We start from the raw sequence: 22247 nt of genomic DNA, 5'->3' as shown, positions 1-22247 counted from the left end.
CCCCCCATGAAAGGTGGCCTGCCCACAGGCCAATTAGCGTATGCGTCATACTCCGCTTCCAAAGAAGTGTGTTGAAACTGTTGAGACAATGTCTGCACCAAGAACCGGTTTGATCTTTGAGTCGCCGCAAAGTTGTCCGCACAAAAGTTGGCAAAGGCCATGTGGTCAAAAGCCGGTGCTCGACCACCTCTTGAACTTGAAGAGGATGCTCCGCCTTTTTTGCTTTTCTTTGCTGGCCCTTCACAAAACCTGCTCACAAAAGTTTCATTAATAACACTAGTGATTTTTAAATGTACCTCACTTGGTACACCCACCCTTGCATTGAAACAAAGTCCCATGACTAGACCGGGGTAGATAAGGACACCGGATTTGCCTCCGTGTCTTGTTCCCATAACCGTTACCCTCCTCATCTCTTCAGAGATGATACTGGCCAAATTAATTTGTACTCAATACAGAATGCAAAACAGCATGTATCCTACTTCTAGTGAGACATGTGTCATGTGAGTTTTTGGCTTAATGTTGTGCAGCACCACCACTAGCAAAGCCTTAACCTCTACTTTAAGATCCTTTCTTTTCCAGCATTTTGGAAATCCCGCCTCATTCAACTCATAAGTCTTTCCTTCAAGACATAAGGCCTCACTAACGACTTGAACGTTCCAATCATTAGTGAGACACCTTCTGTGGTACTCACTTCTCACTCCTTCGGCTAACTCCAATGGGGAACCTAAATATTCATTGATAGAATTCCTCCTAAAGGAGATGGTCTGTCCCCTCACCACTGTTTTGTACAAAAACTCTACACCTTCTTCTACCAGAATGGCGTTCGCATAGAATTTGCGAACGATGTCGTAATTGATCTCAGCTACCGGCTCACATATCTTTCCCCATTTTAGCGTTTCTAATGTCCGAACCAAATCTCTCATGGGGCCATCCGGCTTGAATCTGACAAACTGTCTGCGGAGCAACAGAAGCAAGGCCAAATTTAAGCCGCAAACGGTTTGTCAGATTCAAGCCGGATGGTCCCATGAGAGATTTGGTTCGGACATTGGAAACGCTAAAATGGGGAAAGATATGTGAGCCGGTAGCTGAGATCAATTACGACATCATTCGCGAATTCTATGCGAACGCCATTGCGGAAGAAGAAGGTGTAGAGTTTTTGTACAAAACAGTGGTGGGGGGAAGGACCATCTCCATTAGGAGGAATGCTATCAATGAATATTTAGGTTCCCCATTGGAGTTAGCCGAAGGAGTGAGAAGTGAGTACCACAGAAGGTATCTCACTAATGATTGGAACGTTCAAGTCGTTAGTGAGGCCTTATGTCTTGAAGGAAAGACTTATGAGTTGAATGAGGCGGGGTTGCCAAAAAGCTGGAAAAGAGAGGATCTTAAAGTAGAGGTTAAGGCTTTGCTAGTGGTGGTGTTGCACAACATTAGGCCAAGAACTCACACGACACATGTCTCACTCGAAGTAGGATACATGTTGTTTTGCATTTTGTATGGAGTACAAATTGATTTGGCCAGTATCATCTCTGAAGAGATGAGGAGGGTAACAGTTATGGGAACAAGACACGGAGGCAAAGCCGGTGTCCTTATCTACCCCGGTCTAATCATGGGACTTTGTTTCAATGCAAGGGTGGGTGTACCAAGTGAGGCACATTTAAAAATCACTAGTGTTATTAATGAAACTCTTGTGAGCAGGTTTTGTGAAGGGTTAGCAAAGAAAAGCAAAAAAGGCGGAGCATCCTCTTCAAGTTCAAGAGGTGGTCGAGCACCGGCTTTTGACCACATGGCATTTGCCAACTTTTGTGCGGACAACTTTGCGGCGACTCAAAGATCAAACCGGTTCTTGGTGCAGACATTGTCTAAACAGTTTCAACGCACCTCTTTGGAAGCGGAGTATGACGCATACGCTAATTGGCCTGTGGGCAGGCCACCTTTCATGGGGGGTGCAGGAGGCAGCAGTACCGGAAATGAGGACGATACAATGGAAGATGTGATCGGGACCGTTGATGGCGGTGAGGAAGAGGAAGATTGAAGTTGTGTTGTAGCACTTTTGTAGTTTATTTTAGTTTTATTTTTTGTTTTGTTTTGTTAATTATGGTTGTACTTTTGAAAACATCACTTTGGTGTTTTTTTATTTTTAATTGTGTACTTTATGGTGGCTCTCGTTTCACCATGTGAACATCTTTACAATTGCATTTTATTTATTGTAGTTTAATTGTGTGTTTGGTTGGAAATTGATTAACCCAACTTTTCAAAAAATTTGTTTAATTGTTCTTGTTGCAAAGAGAAGCTTGAGGAACCAATGGGGCGAACAAGAGTTGATGTGTGAACACTTCGAGTGGCAATGATGAAAATCGGTATCAAAGCAAATTAAGGTACACTTTTATCACTTTCTAGACTTAACATGGTTAGTTGACTGTGTGTGTAAATTACTTAGCATAAATTCCTTGAGTCACATGTCATTTTTGAATCAAAATTTAGAACTTAACCAATTGTGAAGAAGCTTTCCATTGTGCACTAAATGTGGGATACCGAAATTTATTTCAACTCATTTTTATCATGCTAAACCATGCATTATTCTTGTTTGTGAAAAAGTGTGAAAGTGATAGAGGCATTGTTTGAATTTGAGAAAAACCACTTGGCCAAAAAGTTGAATCAATTAACCTTGTGAGGAGTGATCCTTAGTTAACCCCTTTGAGCTTATATTAGGATTCATGTGATTATTAAATATGTTTGGTAGATGAATCCTAATTTCTTTTGTTCATTAAAACCTTCATCCACAATGGTTGCAATTGTGTCTTTTGCTTATGTCCATGTAGGGAGCATTGTTGTATCTATTATGGTTTGAATCCTAAAGTTGGGGAGAGTTAATTGAAAAATTATGAAAAAGTGGTACTTATGAGTTTTGTGGTAATAAGAAAAGAACAACACATTTTGGAATAATGAAGCAAGAAAAAGAAATAAAATCGCTCCCGATATGTGTTGTTGAAAAATAATGAAAAAAAAAAAAAAGAAAAGAAAGGGGGATTCAATCAAGTGTTATTGTTAAGTGAATTGATTGAAATGCTCTCTTAGGATAGGCATTTTTGTATAATTTCCCTCTAATAACACCCTTTCTTTGTAACCCAAGCCACATTACAACCTATGAAAGCCCTCTTGATTTTCACTTTGCACATAATTTTTGAACTTGTTGTGGTGAACGCATGATTTGAGTTGTTGTTGATCTAAATGTCCGGATGAGTGAAAGTAAAATCTCTTGTATTCATCATCACAATGATGTGTGTGTAGGTTTGATTCAATTTTGACATGTCTTGTTGGAATTTCTTGATAATAATTTGCACTTTACCATCATTTTTTCTCATGCTTTGTTTTAACATTGTGGTAGGTGTACTTTGAATGGACTTATACTTTTGAGCCATTTTAGTGTTCGGTCATCTTGTCATCATTCTCTTGTTGTGTTGCTCTGGTTGCTTCTTGTGAATTTTTGTTTATGGACAAACAAAATGGTAAGTTGGGGAGAGTTGTTAGGGACCAAATACTATTGATTTTCATATATTGTTTTTGGTCCCTTTAATCACTTTTCACTCAATAATCACACTTTTATTCATACAATTTAGTAAATTTGCAATTTTGTTGATTTTAGGTTTATTTGAATTGTTATGTCACATGTTTGTTAGTTTTGTAGTGTTTTTGAAAAGGTTTGAAGATCATAGGAAATGAAGATGAATTGCATGAAGACTTGAAATAGCAAAAGGAGTGCTGACAAAGCCAGTTCGCGCCGTAAACTACCTTGGCGACGCGACCTGAAGAATCCAAACCAAGTTCAGTTTTGAATTGAATTTGATGTGGCAAAATAAACTCAGTTTGCGCCGCAAACCATCTTGGCGCCGCGAACACGGCGATTCAGAACTTGTTCTTTTTATTTGTTTGCCACTTGTCATGAGTGAAGGCTTATCTTTTGAATATGAAAAGTCGGTACGAATTGGGGTTATTTTTTTAGAATAGAAAAACATAACCAAAAGTTATCATATCATTAGACCAAACATTCAAAGGCTTAGGGTTCTAGAGAGAAAGCTTGCACCTTTGTGAGAGATTGATGTTCATAGTTTCTTCTCCATACCTTTTGCTAGCAGCCATGGTGATGAGTAGCTAAATCCCTCTTTGACAGGATTGGAGGTAGTAGCTATCCTTGTTGACTATGTATCTTCTTTAGAATTTTTGTATGAACTTCATTGATATTGAAATAGATTGATGTTTTTGTTCTATCTTTTATATTTAGATTTGGATTATAGTTGAGAAATGTATTTCAAATCTTGGTCTAAAACATTTTCTCATGTGGTGAATAAATTGTAGAGATAGGTTTATTCACTACTTTTCTATTTGTATCAAACATTCAAGATTAGTTTATTGATAGTTAGATGGAGAGACCGTCTAAAGATTGATATGCTAACCATCACAACTTCATTTAGACATAAATGTTGTTGAGAGGATACTTGAACATTTTCATTACTATTGAAGTTATACATTGGTTGCTAAAGTCACATAGAAGATAGGGATAGTGAAACCAAAACCAATCTTGTCATTCTTTTATTATTGAAACAAGTCTTTTTATATTGCTCATTTTATCTTTTGATTAGAAAAATAGAAACTCAACTCAAACCAACTTTGTTACAATTTGAACTTAAAGCGATAGTAACTATAGAACGGCGGTAATATCACCCAATCTCTGTGGATACGATACAAAAATATTTGCCTTGAATATACTATTCAACAATAATCATAACCATAATACTCATGGTTAAGGAACATGTTTTGAACCTCTATGTCAGTTTGTATCTGTGATTGATAAAACCTGACCGAGTTGTTAGGTTGAACATATTGTTGTTGATAAAAATTTGAGAGACTGGTTCTCTAATTTTGGACTCGATTTTCTTTTTTAGATACGAGAAATCTGCTCTTCTATTTAGAGAAAAATGTGTGGAATTAGTGTTTCTAAAGTGGTAGGTCTCACCATTCACGTGAGCCGGAACTTTGTATTGTGGGGTGGATGCCATACTTTTTTATGAAAAAATATTTGGTTACTAAAATGAAGTAGTTTAAAAATATGTGTTAATATTTGTGAGAAGTGGTGTATAAATATCATGCATGCAAGACATTAGGTGGAGAAAATAATACATGCAAGAATCAATTTGGACAAGACTTATGCATGCTTGCTGAACACCTATGGAATCTCTTACACACTAGCCTTCCCATTTTGCATGCATTCAGACTGACCCATGCATGTCTTTTACGCATGCAGCAAGTCGCCAGTGTGGGTGGCGACAACATTAAAAAATTGAGAGTAGGCGCCAGGGGGTGGCGATAGCAATGAAAATTTGAGAGTAGTTGCTAGTGGGCCTGGCGACTTGCATCGTGTAAGTATTTCAACATTACATGCACTTGTCTTGTCAAATTTATTTATATGTATTTATTGTGTGAATTTGGTTATAAATAGGTGGTGATTCTTGTTCATTTTCGGCATCACCAAACAGTTTTCTTCAGAGCAAATAGTCGGTAACTCCTGAAAACATGTCTCTTCTAACTATGGTCAAGAACACCGGGGAACTATTGCAAACATTTCCAAATACGTAAGTTTATGTTTACTCAATTCAATTATTTATTTATTAAGGTAATCAAATATTTATAGGTCAATAATTTTTTTAAAGGATTTCACTAGATTTCGGACCCGTGCACACTCGATAGATGCTCCCGACCCTTGAATTGTGTCTTATATTAAACGTGCGGGATTTGGGTACGTAATAAATTTAGTACATACTATAATCGATACTAAATTTATATTGGCATTGTGTGAGCGTTGGAGGCCCGAGACTCATACTTTTCTCCTTCCAACGGGTGAATGTACCGTCACGCTAGAGGACGTGTACATGTTATTGGGTCTCTAAATAAATGGAAAAGCAATGTATGGAAATGTCCAACAACCCAATACTCTATCCGAGCAAATGCTGGGTATAGATTTAATTGAGGGTGAGGGCCGAGAAAGAGGGATGGGCCAAGGTATTAAGCTATCAGTCCTTCAAGAACGTTATGACGCAGTTACGTTGGATCAGTTTTCGACCGAAGAAGAAAAAATAATTAAAGCTAGAATGTATATTATGTTATAATTTGGTAAGTTACTATTTCCCGAAGGCACGGGGAATAGTGTAAATTTTATGTACTTGTCTTTGCTTGAGGACATTGATGAAATCAAGACGTATAGTTGGGGTTCTGCAGTGTTGGCTTACCTCTACAGCTCCTTGTGCAAAAATGCAAAAAAAAAAAAAATAGTTGTACATTTTATGGATGTGCATTCTTGCTACAAGCATGGAGATGGTGGAGAATGCCACTATTAGCCCCTGAAAACCCGCACATATACATCTTCCCTTACGCGTCAAGGTAAGTTAATGATGTTATTTCGTTTAGTGTATTTATTCTATTATTAATTGTAACTATATTGATCTTTATTTTTTGATGACTTTAAGTTTAATGCAACTGGGTTGGATTACAGCAAAACGCATGTAAACAAAATAATTTTTTACCGCCAACTCTTGGATTGACTTCGACCCCAAGATGTAATACCACTAAAACTTTCCATTATCTAACTATAATTGTAAAATAAACCATCTTCTCTAATTTGTAATTAATTTTTTTTCACGTTGTAGTTTATTCAGAGACCATACTTGGAATTGGGCCATGAACCCGAGCGAGCAGAGGCGGCTATTTGGACGACAAAAATCGTCTATCATACGGTTCACCATTGTGGAGATGCACCAAAGTGACCGTGTCAATCTCTAATTCGGCATGCATCAAAATATCCCCGACCCCCCCCCCCCCCTGAGTGTTTGGAACCTTGGCCACTGCAAAAGGTCAGCCAGCAATGGTACATAGCAAATTGGAAGTCATTCGCTAAAGACTTCCGTAAAATATGGACCTGTCGTTCCACTACTGTCCTACATTTACCTGTGGCGTCGACTGAAATGAAACCAACACCTAAATATGTCAACTGGTACAGAACGGTTACAAATCCTAAAATGTTTGTGTCTGACCCTTTCTATTTGGTAGACCCACGAGCACAACAACCGTATTTCCAATAACAACCACAAAATTTCCAACAAGAACAACCACCAAATTTCCAACAACATCACCAACAACAATATTACCAACAACAACAACCAAATTTCAAACAACAACCAGATTACCAACAACCAATATACCAACAGCAACAAGTCCAACAATACCACCAACAACAACAACTCCAAACTCAACCCCACCACCGACGCTTCCAAGATCTCAATGTGGCGGGCTCCTCCAAATCACCACCACTTACCCCCGACATAGGCATACATGAAGAATTCTCGCCATACAACTCATTCGACCAACAAACATCATAGTACCCCAACCAACCATTGGACTTCAACACACCACCACAACCATTGTATTTTAACCAACCCGATTCAACCACCAACTACCAAAGACCAAACTTTGAGCCGCACCCACCAGGAGAAATTTCGTCCCAACAAGACAAAGCTTTGAAGGCGCCGCGGGCACCCGCCTTTCCTATAGTGGGAATTCTAGAGGTCAAGGTCGGCTGATAGATTTTGTAGACCTGGGGTGCATTGAAGGGTCATCGACCCAAACACAAGAGAAACCAAATAGAGGGGGCGTCATAGGAATAGGGGAGTACTACCAACTCGTAAGCCGTCTACACGAGTTATTAGACCTCCTCCGTGCAAATCATACCAGGGTCACCCGCGCTAGGTCATCCAAAATTTAATTCTTATGATTAATGTAATTGTACTTTTTTATTTATATTATTTTTCTACATAACAAATTCAAGTCACTAAATATAATGCACAAAATAGTAAAAAATAATAGGTTAAAAAATTAATTAAAAAAATTGAAAAAAAAAAAGGAAAGGGGGTGTTGTCGCCAGGGGGTGACAACTTGGCCCAAAAATGAACATTGTCGCCAGGCCCGCTGGCGAATACAGTTAGCAAGTGCTGTTGTCGCCACCCTCTAGTGACAACGTGTTAAAATCAATAAAAATTGGTCATTTGCGTAATTAATTCGAAAACTTGGTTATTTTTGAAAAAAAATTTAAAAAAATGATTATTGAAAAAAATGCTTAATTAATTGATTTCTAACATTATTAAAGACTTTAGTCTGCACGTTACTCAAGTTAAATTCACTCCTGCATTAGGGGTCAATATTTACTGTTCTGGACATAAATATTTCCTTTTTATTCAAAAATAGTTACTTAAATTTCAGGGAGAAGAAACCGATTTCTAACATTAATTAATTGATTTCTAACATTATTAAAGAGTTTAGTCTGCCACCTTACTCAAGTTAAATTCACTCATGCATTAGGGGTCAATATTTACTGTTCTGGATATAAATATTTCCTATTTGTTCAAAAATAGTGACTTAAATTTTAGGGAGAAGAAACCGATTAGAGAATAGACACATTTTAGATGCAAAAAGTATTAGATCAAAGCTACTCCTAACAATCTATAAGGTGGAGGAACTCACATACCTCGTGACATATGTTCTCCAAACATTTTAAATTTTAAACCCTGATTATAAAGTCAAAAGAATGATTGAAACACACATATATTCTAAATTCTTAACCATACACTACTAATTTGATCGATGAAGTGTTTGTAAATAGTAAATAGTAAATACACACCCAACCATCCGATTAACCGGACAATAACCGTGGTCAAAAGAATTAATTATCACCATCATTACAACCACTTCAAGAAAAAGAAAATTCCATATCATTCATTTTATAGTGCATTCTATTATCAATTCACACGTTTATTTCATTCGTCCGGTGCATTACCAACTTCTCAATTTTTTAATTTTTGTATTTTTTAAGGGATAACGGGCTTGGATTCTCTCCTTCTATCTTTTTTCTTCAATTTTCTACTTCACTAGTCTATCTCTATCTCTCTTATATTTCATCTCTCTTATTCATCTTCATCTCTCATAAATTTTTTCTTTGAATAATAAATGTTTCTTATTCATTTTCACGATGACGGCCTACAAGTGTTATTCATCTTCATCTCTCATAAATTCTTTCTTTGAATAACAAATGTTTCTTATTCATTTTCACGATGACGGCCTCGAGTGTTCCATGCGTCTAGGAGAGTGATCATCGGGATAACTTTGAAGTAGTTACATTGCAAGACCTTTCTCATGTGTTACAATCTCAATTAGAATCTTTTTTTAGTTCTCTTTGATGCAAAGGAGCTGTCATTTTGTTACAGCATAAGATTGAAAATGTTCACCAAAAACTCGTTCGCTTTTGATGCACCGAAAGATGCTTGAAGGTGTTGAAAAATATATGCTGGTGGGAGAGGCGAAATATGAGGATTATGGAGCGAAACGTAAAGTGGAAGTAGTTGTGTTGCAGTGGAGGAACTGGAGGTTGAAGTGGGAGAGGGCGAGCTTCTTAGAATGACGGTAGAAGAATTATCATTGAAGCATGGAGTGGCTAACAATAGAAAGATATGTCCATTTCAAAATACTTTTTTCCATCAGAAAAATAGTTATTGCAAATGTTATCCGCAGCCAAAAGCCACCCGCAAATGCCATATTGGGCCCGTTTGTTTTGGCTTTTTTAAAATGATTTTTATAGTGTTACCAAATTTTGTGAATAAAAATTTTACAAAGAAACTTTTTATAAAAGCTTCAAATGAAAATTTTGTTTGAATAGTTATTCTTAAAAAGTGATTTTAGGTATTTCATCTATTTATGAGAAAAAAATTTAGATATCAATATTTTAAAAAATCACTTAATTTTGAAGCTATTTCAAATAGATTTTCATAAAAATCATTTTTGAAATACAACTTTTGAAAAAATTATGATTTTGACTAAGTTTTAGTTTTCAATTATGTATGTTTATATTATAGGATGTCAAATTAAGTGTTCCATTTTAGAAAAAACGAATATAAAAAAACTTATAATATTTTGAAAAACGGTTTTAGAAAATCTATTTTCAAAAATACAAAAAAAAAATTATTTTTTTAAAGCTGAAACAAACATGCTCATTAATGCACCTGACCCATTATCCATAAGTAGAAAAATAAGAGCCTGACACAAGCATTAATATATAAATAAGCATGCAGACAGAAATCAAAGAAATGCATAAGAAATATTAAATGCAGATAAGATCTAGATCTAATTTATCATTATTAAATACTAACATTAAGGAAATAATGTGAAGCTTTCTTTGATTATTTTTCTATCATCACTTGCCGTTTTCATTTCATTTCTATACTTTATTTCATTGTTTTTTTTTTCTTTATTACTATACTGTATATTCTTCTTTTTCTTTTCGGACACGTTCTAGTTCCTTAAATTATATCAACGGTCCTATGTATCCTCCAACTGTTTTATTTTAATCTCTATCTGCAACTTTCATTCTTAATTAACCAAATGCTATTTATAAAGTTGTGTGAAAAAGACCTTAGTTGAATGCACTAAAGATGTAAACAGAAGTTCGGTTTCAATAGCAAAACAAGAGTTTACATTGATTTTAAGGTTTCGCATGAAACTAGATTGCAATATTGTCAGTTCTTTATTATAAAAAAGTCAATGAATTGATTTGTTCATCTTCTTTATTATAATATAATATAATGAAGTCAATACAATAATTTTCCTACATGTTTTCTGTTACTGCTCTCTTTTATTGTCTGGATCTTCCTATTTCTTTCTATACTAACATCTGAAAGATCTGTCAATAGTTACTTTCTGAAGTACCTTGTGTTTTGAACACTGGTAGTAGTTTTCTAATTGATGTTTGCAACAACCATTTAGTACTTCTCCTTGTAGTGACACACACAGAAAACTATTCACACTCTAATAAGGTATACTTTCTATGTTTTATAATTCTTTTCTTCTTACATGCAACTTAATGGTGTTTTCTATACTGTTATGATAATTGATTCTTCTACTTAGTGTATGTTTGAATTCTCGGTGACAATGGTAGAATCACAGCGAGACACTGCAATTTTGACATAAACGACACTAACTTTACCAAACTCAACACTCATCCTAACCTACACCTACACACTAACTTAAGATTTGAGAAGAAGAATTGGCCCTTATCATGGTTATCAAAACTTTTTTACCTAAGAGATTTCATTCCTTTGAGTCAGTAAAATTTTAGCACGTATCTTATTTCAAACAATTTTTGTTTATAAAGCAAAAAATAATAAATTTTGGTCAACCAAGTCACAGCCTCCAAAAGAACTAAAATTTTCAAAGTAGTTGGCCATTATAGGCCAATGGGGTGGGTCTTTATATTTAACAGTAGTTCAATATCTTGTTTGAGGAGAAAGTTTTCTCAAATGAGACTTTATTCTGTTTCCCTGTTTGTTGCAGAGTTTAGCTGAAAAGAGAAGTTAAAAAGAAGATGGGGGATCTTTGGAGCTTGATTTGTGAGGACTGTGGTTTTACTGAGAATGGAGGAAAACCTTTCTGTTATGATTTAAAACTTTTGAAAGATCCTTCCTCATGCATCAGCCATGTGTTGGTAGTTTGCTTAGATGTGTTCCTGCTAATCACGTTATCATTCATCATGATCCTGAAGTCTTCATCGAGACCCTTTAGGAGTCTAGTAAGACATTCAAACTTGCAGTTAGTTTCTGCCATAACCAATGGCTTTCTTGGGTTTTTGCATTTATCCTTAGGAGTTTGGGTTTTAGAAGAGAAGTTAAGGAAAACACACAAAGTCTTTCCTCTTGACGCATGGTTTCTAGACCTCTTTCATGGATTCGTATGGTTGTCAGTAAGTTTAACTGTAAGTCTTCAGGTAAAACAACTCTCAAGAGCATGGTTGTGGATGTTTTCTGTTCTCATATTCTTTGTTTCTGGTATATTATGTGCTTTATCCATGTCTTATGCAATTGGCAGCAGAAAATTGTCCCTCGAGGCAGCTATAGATGTTCTATCTTTTCCAGGAGCAACTTTACTGATGTTATGCACATACAAAGCATGTACATGGGAAGATGTTGACAGAGAAATTGGTGAAAGACTTTATGCTCCTTTAAATAGTCAGTTCAATGAATTTGATACTGTTGGCAATGTAACCCCGTTTTCCAAAGCTGGATTCTTTAGTAAGAGTTTGTTTTGGTGGTTGAATCCATTTATGAAAAGGGGTCAAGAGAAGACACTTCTTGATGGGGATATCCCAGAGTTAAGAGAGACTGACAGAGCAGAAAGTTGTTATCTGTCATTTGTAGAACAGTTAAACAAACAAAGTCAACATGAACCATCATCACATTCTTCCGTTTTATGGACAATAATTATGTGCCACCGAAGAGAGATTTTGATAACAGGATTCTTTGCTTTGCTCAAGGTACTCACTCTATCTTCTGGTCCCCTACTTCTGAATGAATTTATATTGGTTGCTGAAGGTAAGAAAAGTTTCAAATATGAAGGTTGTGTATTGGCTATATCACTCTTCTTTATAAAGATTATAGAATCCCTATCACAAAGACAATGGTATTTCCGCAGTAGACTTGTTGGAATGAAAGTTAGGTCACTACTTACTGCAGTCATTTACAAAAAAATCCTAAGGCTATCCAATTCTGCTAGATTGGTTCACTCTAGTGGTGAGATAATGAATTATATGACAGTAGACGTTTATAGAATTGGAGAATTTCCATTTTGGTTTCACAAGACTTGGACAACAATTCTTCAACTAAGTATTGCATTAGTAATTCTTTTCCAAGCAATTGGACTAGCAACAATAGCCTCATTGGCGGTAATAGTTCTCACTGTGATTTGCAACACTCCACTGGCGAAGTTACAACACAAGTTTCAAAGCAAACTCATGGTAGCACAAGATGAGAGGTTAAAGGCTAGTTCAGAGGCTCTTGTGAATATGAAAGTGCTTAAGCTATATGCATGGGAAACACATTTTAAAAATATTGTAGATTACTTAAGAAATGTGGAACTCAAATTGTTATCTGATGTGCAAATTAGAAGAACATACCATATGTTTTTCTTTTGGACCTCGCCGATATTGGTGTCTGCTGCTTCTTTTATGGCATGTTACTTCTTGAATGTTCCTTTGAATGCTAGTAACGTTTTCACTTTTGTGGCAACTTTGCGCCTTGTTCAAGATCCGATTTCAAACATCTCGGATGTTATTGCAGTGATCATTCAGGCAAAAGTTGCCTTTGCTCGGATCGTTAATTTCCTTGATGCTCCAGAACTGCAGAGTGAAAAGTGCAGGAAAATGTGCTTTAATGACAACCTCAAAGACCCAATTTCAATCAAATGTGCAGATTTTTCATGGGAAGATAATAAATCAAAGCCAACACTAACAAACATAAACTTGGACGTTAGACATGGACAAAAGGTGGCAATTTGTGGAGAAGTTGGCTCGGGCAAATCAACCCTCTTGGCAACAGTTCTTGGAGAAGTTTCTAAAACAAAGGGAACTGTGAGTTTCTCTTTTTACTCCTACAATACACTCCTAAACCATGTGACACTCTAATTGGTTATAACATGGATGATATTCCTCTTTTTATTAAAATAACAACTAGTGTACCTACTGTGTGGTATCAGTTAAAGGATTATCATATAAATTCAACTTATTAGAGTGAAGTTTATTTGCCCTACATTTTAGTTGCAATACAAATCAGTGTCTGATTCTAATGTTCTATATTACAGATTGATGTTCATGGGAAGTTTGCATATGTTTCTCAAACAGCATGGATACAAACAGGCACGGTACGGAAAAATATTTTATTTGGATCTGAGTTGGATGATCAAAGATATCAAGAAACACTTCAGAGATCTTCACTGGTAAAGGACATCGAGTTGTTTCCCTATGGGGACCTAACTGAAATAGGTGAGAGAGGAGTTAATTTAAGTGGAGGACAAAAGCAACGAATTCAACTTGCACGTGCTCTTTATCAGAATGCTGATATATATCTACTGGATGATCCATTTAGTGCTGTTGATGCACATACTGCAAAAAATATGTTTAATGTAATGACATATTTACTTCTCATACCATCTGTACATGTCTACCATCATTTTTTTTACTAAAGTGACTTAAAACTTGGCAGGACTACATCATGGAAGGACTCAAAGGGAAAACAGTCTTACTCGTGACTCATCAAGTCGACTTCCTCCCAGCATTTGATTCTATTTTGGTAAATTCAAACACCTTAAGTAAATCTCCATGTAACCATTAATAATAAAATATTCATTAATTTTAAATTACTGATTTCATTTTAAACATTACTTCCCTCCATATCATTCCTGTTTATCCCAATTCTACCTATCTAGAGTAACATAATACAATGAGAAATGACATTCTTAGATTTTGTTGCAATGTCGCTTTTATAGTTTAATTAAACGACAGTTTTAACTTATAAGCAATTTGGTGTTTGATATTCATTTTTCTGTGGGTTTTTTTACTTTATTGTATAACTTCACATACATTGGTTTCGCTGGACTTTTTGCATAAGATAATAATGTATATATATATATATAGATGTTTTCCTCAGGAAATGGACCAATGATATGTAAGTATTAAAATAGTTTAAACATCTTTGTATACTACTAGTTATTTGATTCCTGGGTAAAAATACTTAAATGCCTGAGTTTGTTTGATGACATTCCATATTTCATCATGTATTATAATGAAACAACTAAGAAATACTTGGTACACGTGAGTATCGATCCTGCCAAATAAACTAGCATAAAAAATCAAACCTGAAAGTGATGGAAGCTGCAAGCCTTCATATATGCAATGACCCGATCCTTCCTCATGTACGTATTCATGCTCCCTCTCACCTTATTTCTACACACCATTGGCCCACCTTCCAAAACAAGAAACCGTGTCAAACATTTGCAGTGATCATATATACTTTTTAAGCCACCTTTTCTAATAACAAAGTATGTCATATCATCAGAGCATTTGCCCTGTTAATGATTTGAGCCCAGATATTAATCACACCGTTCATCTAACTTTAAGAAGAACAATAAAAATAAAATCCAATGCATTTAACTGATCATCTACTTTTATTTTATTTACAGTTGATGTCCTATGGGGACATCCTACACGCTGGTCCATATCACCAGCTATTGACCTCAAGCAAGGAATTTAATGACCTTGTCAATGCACACAAAGAGACCGCTGTTTCTGACCAATTTGTGAGTGCTAGTTTTTCCCAGAAACATTCATCTTCCATAAATAGTATGCAAGCTTCCGCATTAAAGCAGTACAAAGAACCAAATGAAAATCAATTAATTCAGCAAGAAGTGAGAGAGAAAGGAGACACGGGATTGAAACCTTACTTCCAATATTTGAATCGAATGAAAGGCTATATATTATTCATTGTGGCTTCTCTTTGTCACCTAATATTTGTGGTTTGTCAGATATTGCAAAATTCATGGATGGCTGCTAGTGTTGACAATCCTCTTGTCAGCACATTGCAACTGATTTTAGTTTATTTCTTAATTGGTGCTTTTTCATCAGTTTTCCTGTTCATCAGATGTCTACTTGTAGTTACTTTGGGTCTTCAATCATCAAAAGATTTATTTTCACAATTGATGAACTCCCTCATCCGTGCACCCATGTCATTTTATGACTCTACACCATTGGGAAGGGTACTTAGTAGGGTAAGCTTAATAAACAATAATTTTTCTTCCTATGAAACAGACTGGAAAAAATAATATTCTAATTGTTATTTCTGTGTTTAGGTTACATCTGATATGAGTATAGTGGATCTTGACATTCCATTTAGCCTCACTTTTGCTGTGGCGGGCACTATAGCTCTTTATTTTGATCTTATAGTTTTGGCAGTTGTCACATGGCAAGTCTTGATAGTGGCTATACCAATGGTTTATGTTGCTATTCGTATGCAGGTAATAAACAAACCCATTTTTAAATTGTATTGCAATAGTGACATAATATTAAGAAAGCAATCAATTTTAAGTAAACAATGGCCTTTTTTTTTAAGTGCATATGCACAAATTTTAAATTAAACTTTGTACTATTCGTTAGCTTTTTCGGGTAACATTTTTAATAATTTTGTATTCATTTAAACCATCCCTGGTTGGAAAGAAAGTACTGTAAGATATATTTTTGTGTTTTATGCAGAGATACTACTTTGCCACAGCAAAAGAAGTAATGCGGTTGAATGGCACAACAAAATCCTCTTTAGCAAATCATGTAGCCGAAACTGTGGCTGGAGCTGTAACAATTAGGGCTTTTGAGGAGGAAGATCGTTCTTTTGAGAAGAGTCTTAATCTAGTTGACGATAATGCTAGTGCTTTTTTTCATAGTTTTGCCTCAAACGAATGGTTGATCCAACGGTTAGAAACAATCAGTGCAGTTGTTCTCGCCGCTGCAACAATTTGCCTAGTTATGCTGCCCCCTGGAACTTTCCCCTCAGGTGAAAATTTGGTCTTCATTATCTGTAAAATGTCATTTTTAATTATCCTAATAGTGTTTGTTTTTCTCATTCAAAGTAACTCATCTTATTCCAGGAATTATTGGCATGGCTCTATCTTATGGCCTATCACTAAACGGTGCTTTAGTATTTTCAATTCAAAATCAATGCACTCTTGCTAATCGCATAATATCAGTAGAGAGGCTAAATCAATATATGCATATACAAAGTGAGGCCGAAGAAATAGTAGAAGGAAATCGTCCTCCTTTAAATTGGCCAATTGCAGGAAAAGTAGAAATAAATGAATTGAAGGTATTTGGTACTAAATTTTTAAGTTGGAGTAAATAATTTTGGTTTTTGAATGTATGAATCATTACGTTATGAACATAACATGGAGGCTAGGAGAAATAGAGAGAAACTACACTAAAAGAAGCTAACAAATCTAAAACTAACTTTTCCATTCATTTTCATTGATGATAATTACATTCACCAATCACTTATTTATAACATTGGCATACACCAATTACTCACTATCTAGAACCTTCTAAAGGATAGTGACTCACCACTATTAATTCTAACGGGCTTATATAACTTGGGTTTGATTCATTACACATTATCCCTATAGTCCTTGGATGTATTAGAATTAAAAAAACATTCTTGAATAAGTCTTGTGGTAGTCAGTTTCATCCTTGAATGTGCCTCTCGTTCGTTCTTAGTTAGTAAGTTGGGTCATCTAATGTTTATTCTATAAGTCAGTTTGATCTCTGAAATAACTAACAGAAGACACACTCAATGATGTTTTGTGATTTTGATAAACTGATAAACAAGATAAACAATGGTGACATCGCCTCACACATTTGGGGACCAAAATGTTTGTTTATACTTAACAAAATATTTAACCATATTGTTCATACCAGATACGATACAGACATGGTGGACCACTTGTTCTTCATGGGATCACATGCACATTTAAAGCCGGTCACAAGATTGGTATTGTTGGCAGAACAGGCAGTGGGAAGTCCACTCTTATTGGTGCTTTATTTCGTCTTGTGGAACCAGCCGGAGGAAAAGTTGTAGTTGATGGCATAGACATCTCATCTATTGGCCTACATGATTTGAGGTCACGTTTTGGGATTATACCTCAAGATCCTACCCTTTTTAATGGGACAGTAAGATTTAACTTGGACCCTTTAACTCAACACACTGATCAAGAGATATGGGAGGTAAAACAAGCTTAATTTTGTTTATTTTTGCTTTGCATAGAAAGTATGGACTAATTCTAGACCAATATGAAGGTTCTTGGGAAGTGTCAATTGCGAGAAGTAGTCCAAGGAAAAGAAGAGGGCTTAAACTGTTCAGGTACATTTTCAAGCTTCGCCGTTATATCTATGCTCGAAGAAGATTTTTTTTTCAAGTTAGTAATGGCAAGTGAAAAATTATTACCTAGTTGTTGAAGATGGATCAAACTGGAGCATGGGACAAAGACAATTATTTTGTTTGGGACGTGCTCTACTGAGGAGAAGTAGGATATTAGTATTGGACGAAGCAACTGCATCAATTGATAATTCTACTGACCTGATTGTGCAGAAAACCATTAGGGCTGAGTTTTCAGATTGTACGGTGATCACAGTAGCACATAGGATACCAACTGTGATGGATTGCACTATGGTTCTTGCTATAAGTGATGGTACGTTTCTTTTTGAGTTTTACTATCCCTAACTCCCTCTATCTCATTTAACAAATAATTACAAACTAACCAATAGCTCCATACCCATTTTCTTATGTTGATGATACATAATCTGTGGCTAATTCTTGAAAAAGGTAAGACTACAAACAGTAGAGATTATCAGACACACGCCAAACATAGGTTTGTTGTTGAGTAGAGGATATGGTTGCATTCACCTAGTTAGTAGACAATGAGGTCTTTTATTTAAGATTTTGACCTTGTATAGCACATAAACAATAACGCCTAAAATATTTTTGATCATTTACTTCTTTTTTTCAAATAAACTGAAGCTACTGACTGTGTTTTCAGGAAAATTGGCGGAGTATGATGAGCCAATGAGCTTGATGAAGAGAGAAGAATCGATGTTCAGGCAACTTGTCAAGGAATACTGGTCCCATTTTCAGTCTGCAGAATCACATTGATGCTACCAATATTTTTTAAGCCTACAATATTGTTTCTCTCACGTTCGTTTATTTCTCTTGTACAAGCAATAAATTAAGAAAGTGAGCAGGATATGAAATGTGTTCTGCTAGGATAAATTGTGAGGCCAAATAGAATGTACCGAAAAAATTAGGCCGACGAATAAGGGTCTGTGAGTTTATGGAAGAGGAAATAAACAAGTTGGCTGGAGTGAGTGTGGGGATGATTCTACGGTTAAAGAAGGAGATCGATAATGATGAATAAAAGAGGGAGGTTTAACAGAATTAGCATCTGGAATTTTGTGGAAAGAAAGGGTGCGGTAAAGTGAAGGAGTCGGCCCTTCCTCAAGGGTTTCTGTTATCTTTCTTTTTGTTTTTTTCTTCCTTTTACATGTTGTGAGGAGTAGCGATCCAGTCATAATTTTATTCCTATAGTTTTTCAGTTGAACATTGTAAGTTTTCAACAGGGTCACTCACTACATCTAAAATAGATTGGAGTGTCAATATTAATTTCAATTTACCGCTCAGATTTTGGTTCCTATCTGAAACTATCACACTAACAGTAACAACCTAACATAACAGTAAAAGGCAATATCATGTTCCATTGATCCTTTTTCTCATGGAATTAGAAACCAAATTTAGGCAACAATACACATAACACTAGATATCAAACACACAAACAAATTACTTTAAAAGCAAAACTACAATCTCTGGAACAATTGAAGTGCTGACCTAATGTCAGCTTCCTTGTTCTCATAGAGTGTCGTTATCACTGGTGCAATTCGCAACAGATCAACACTCTTTTATACTAAGGTTTTAAAAACGGCCGCAACAAAACGGTATCGGCTGGTACCGTTATTCATCATTTTCATGTTAAAGAACAAATTGTGGTTAATTCAACCGCAACGACTACAATCAGAGTCACGACACTTGTACCGACCAAAATCGCAAAAGTCTTTACACGGCCGTTTTTTCAAACCTAGCATCAGGTATCTGATATGGCTCTAATCTATTTCAAACTCTTCAAGTTTTTTATCTATTCCTTTTTGTGTTTATATACCAAAGAATTACGACCTTCACGATTATGTAAAGTTAACCAATATTCAACATTGAATCTTTAAAAACACAATGCTTCTCATAATTCAACAATATAAATTATTTGGAATTTGTATTTCTATAAGCAAGCATGTATACAAATAATTGAAAAATTCAGACACGGATATGGAGAAATTGAGAGTGACCTTGGATTGAAGCGGTGATGCTGTGAATTTGTGATCAGTGAAAAGGACCGTCTCAGCCGATGGAGCTTGATTGACCGTCGCTGGAAGCGTGTTGCGGTGACCGGCGACGTCAGGTTTATCAAGCAAAAGCATTCTGAAAGGAGTTTTTGTTTGTCCAATGAAAGTGTAATAAAATTCATTCTTCCGGAAAAACTTTAAGAGCCCGTTGCGCAGGATAAAAGACAAGGATAGGATATCTGGATCATATTCTATCTCAATCAGTGTTTATTGATACAGAAAGTAGAATAAGTTAATCCTGAAACTTATCCCTCACTAGTTTAAATTGTTATCTTGAATATGAGCTGCCTTAGAATTCAGCAGGATAGAATAAGAAAATGATTTACTAATTTAGTCCTATAATATATAATTTAAAATAAAAAATTAAATATCACAAAATATAAATAAAAATTAATTTAATATTAAATTAAAAATATTAATAATTAATTTAATAAAATAAAAAAATTAGAATATTAAAAAATAAAATAATTATTAAAATTTTAAAAATATGAATTCATGATCTTTTTCAAAAAAAATTAAAATTATTTACTCAATAGTGTCAATAAATTTTTTTTAATTATAACTTTTTTACCAATTAAAAATTTAAAAATATTTTACAAAATAATTTTTAAAAAATATAGTTGTTTTACAAGTATATATATATATATATATATATATATATATATATATATATATATATATATATATATATATATATATATATATATATATATATATATTATGTGTTATCATGTGTCAACCAAATTGTATCATATCTTATCCTTATCTTGCTTGATATCCTATCATGTTTCTATCATATCATACGCACCAAACGGACTCTAATGCTCTTATTGCTTCTTGTAAGTTCTAAACTTTTGATTAACTCATAAATTGACTTTTTGGTTTTGGTCTTGGTAACCACGTCTTTTTTCCAACTTCACACTCTTCCTTTCAAATTTCTTGGTTACAATTTTTTTTTTTTGGAAAATAAAGTTAGATTTTCTTTTTTATTGTAAATATATATAAAACATAGATTTCATCTTTTCTTTTGATTTTGGAACATAAAGTTATATTTTTATTATCTTGCTTATTGATTCTAAAATTATATTATATTTATATTAATTAATTAATCTATGTATTAATTATATAATATCTTTTTATGATAGTGATAGATATTATGAGTTGGATTAGTCATTAATATAAAATATTATTTTTCCTATAATATTAAATATTTAAATATTGTTTTTTATTCATAATATTTTTTTATTTTTTTTTAATTACAACATTTTAGGATAAGAAAGTATTTTATTATGTTTTTTAATGGTGAAATTTGATAATAAGATGGATCAGGAAGTATGGGGCGGCGTGTTAGAAAATATGTAGCGGATTTGTGTGGTATTTTTTTATCACAATGGAAGACAAAACATGTATGATACATTATTTCTAATGTAGTAAAAAACAAAATAATATTTATACACGGACAGAAATACATTATTGTTTAAAATATTTTTATATACGACAACAACTTTATTATTAATTCAAATATTTTTATAAACAATGTCAAAACAAAAATAATATTTATAAACGGGGAAAAACATATTGTTTATTAAAATATTTTTATATACAAAAATATATTATTGTTATAAGCGATAACAACTTTACTATTGATTCAAATATTGATTAATTTTTCACACTTAAAAACATTTATCTTTGCATATTAACGGAAACCTGAAGTTACTGATCACAATATTGCATATTAACGAAAACCTGAAGTTATTGATTATTTGTATTGAATATTAACGGAAACATGAAGTTACTGATCACAATATTGAATATTAATGGGAACCTGAAGTTACTGATTAAAATATTGAATATTAACGGGAACATGAAGTTGAATATTAACGGAAACATGAAGCTACTGATCACAATATTGCATAATAACGGGAACCTGAAATTACTGATCACAATATTGCATATTAACGGGAACCTAAAGTTACTGATTATTTGTATTGAGTATTAACGGGAACATGAAGTTACTAATCACAATATTGAATTTTAACGGGAACCTGAAGTTACTGATTAAAATATTGAATATTAACGGGAACATAAAGTTACTAATCAAAATAATGAATATTAACGGGAACATGAAGTTACTGATCACAATATTGCATATTAACGAGAACATGAAGTTACTGATTATTTGTATTGAATATTAACGGGAACATGAAGTTACTTATCAAAATATTGAATATTAATGGGAACCTGAAGTTACTGATTAAAATATTGAATATTAAAGGGAACATGAGGTTACTGATTAAAATAGTGAATATTAACAATAACATGAAGTTATTGATCATAATATTGA

The 22247-nt window shown here is 34.3% G+C and overlaps 1 protein-coding gene and 1 long non-coding RNA gene across 6 annotated transcripts in view; one reads left to right on the top strand and one right to left on the bottom strand.

Annotated features, from left to right (window-relative positions):
• Positions 1-20054, bottom strand: part of LOC131653021 (uncharacterized) — a 32657-nt gene extending 12603 nt beyond the window's left edge. For 2 of the 5 annotated variants that reach the window (XR_009298929.1, XR_009298931.1), the window contains exons 1-3: positions 19847-20054; positions 14779-14885; positions 13043-13264 (exon numbers count right to left, since the gene is read on the bottom strand). This is a non-coding gene — a long non-coding RNA (uncharacterized LOC131653021). Of the gene's footprint in view, positions 1-8142; positions 10135-12504; positions 13265-14778; positions 14886-19846 lie in introns of those variants that run through there. The other 3 variants (XR_009298928.1, XR_009298930.1, XR_009298927.1) reach the window with 3 other exon arrangements.
• On the top strand, positions 10348-19423 carry LOC131653020 (ABC transporter C family member 10-like). The gene is made up of 11 exons (XM_058923049.1): positions 10348-13495; positions 13726-14046; positions 14127-14213; positions 15103-15687; positions 15769-15933; positions 16169-16463; positions 16558-16772; positions 17378-17683; positions 17756-17819; positions 17908-18147; positions 18496-19423. Exons 1-11 carry the CDS (start codon positions 11459-11461, stop codon positions 18606-18608), a joined length of 4428 nt encoding a protein of 1475 aa, XP_058779032.1. The 5' UTR covers positions 10348-11458; the 3' UTR covers positions 18609-19423.
• Positions 20055-22247: the final 2193 nt, after the last annotated feature.

The sequence above is a fragment of the Vicia villosa genome, linkage group LG2, assembly GCF_029867415.1.
Source record: "Vicia villosa cultivar HV-30 ecotype Madison, WI linkage group LG2, Vvil1.0, whole genome shotgun sequence".
NCBI lineage: Eukaryota > Viridiplantae > Streptophyta > Magnoliopsida > Fabales > Fabaceae > Vicia > Vicia villosa.
The sequence above is the reverse complement of the archived record's forward strand: the minus strand, read 5'-3'. Positions and strand labels throughout refer to the sequence as shown.

Excerpts from the sequence above, each read along its gene's own strand:
- LOC131653020 (XM_058923049.1), top strand. The coding sequence starts at position 11,459 with ATGGGGGATCTTTGGAGCTTGATTTGTGAGGACTGTGGTTTTACTGAG. Across the intron at positions 17,820-17,907 it reads AGAGGGCTTAAACTGTTCAG|TTGTTGAAGATGGATCAAAC; the intron begins GTACATTTTCAA and ends ATTATTACCTAG. Across the intron at positions 18,148-18,495 it reads GGTTCTTGCTATAAGTGATG|GAAAATTGGCGGAGTATGAT; the intron begins GTACGTTTCTTT and ends CTGTGTTTTCAG.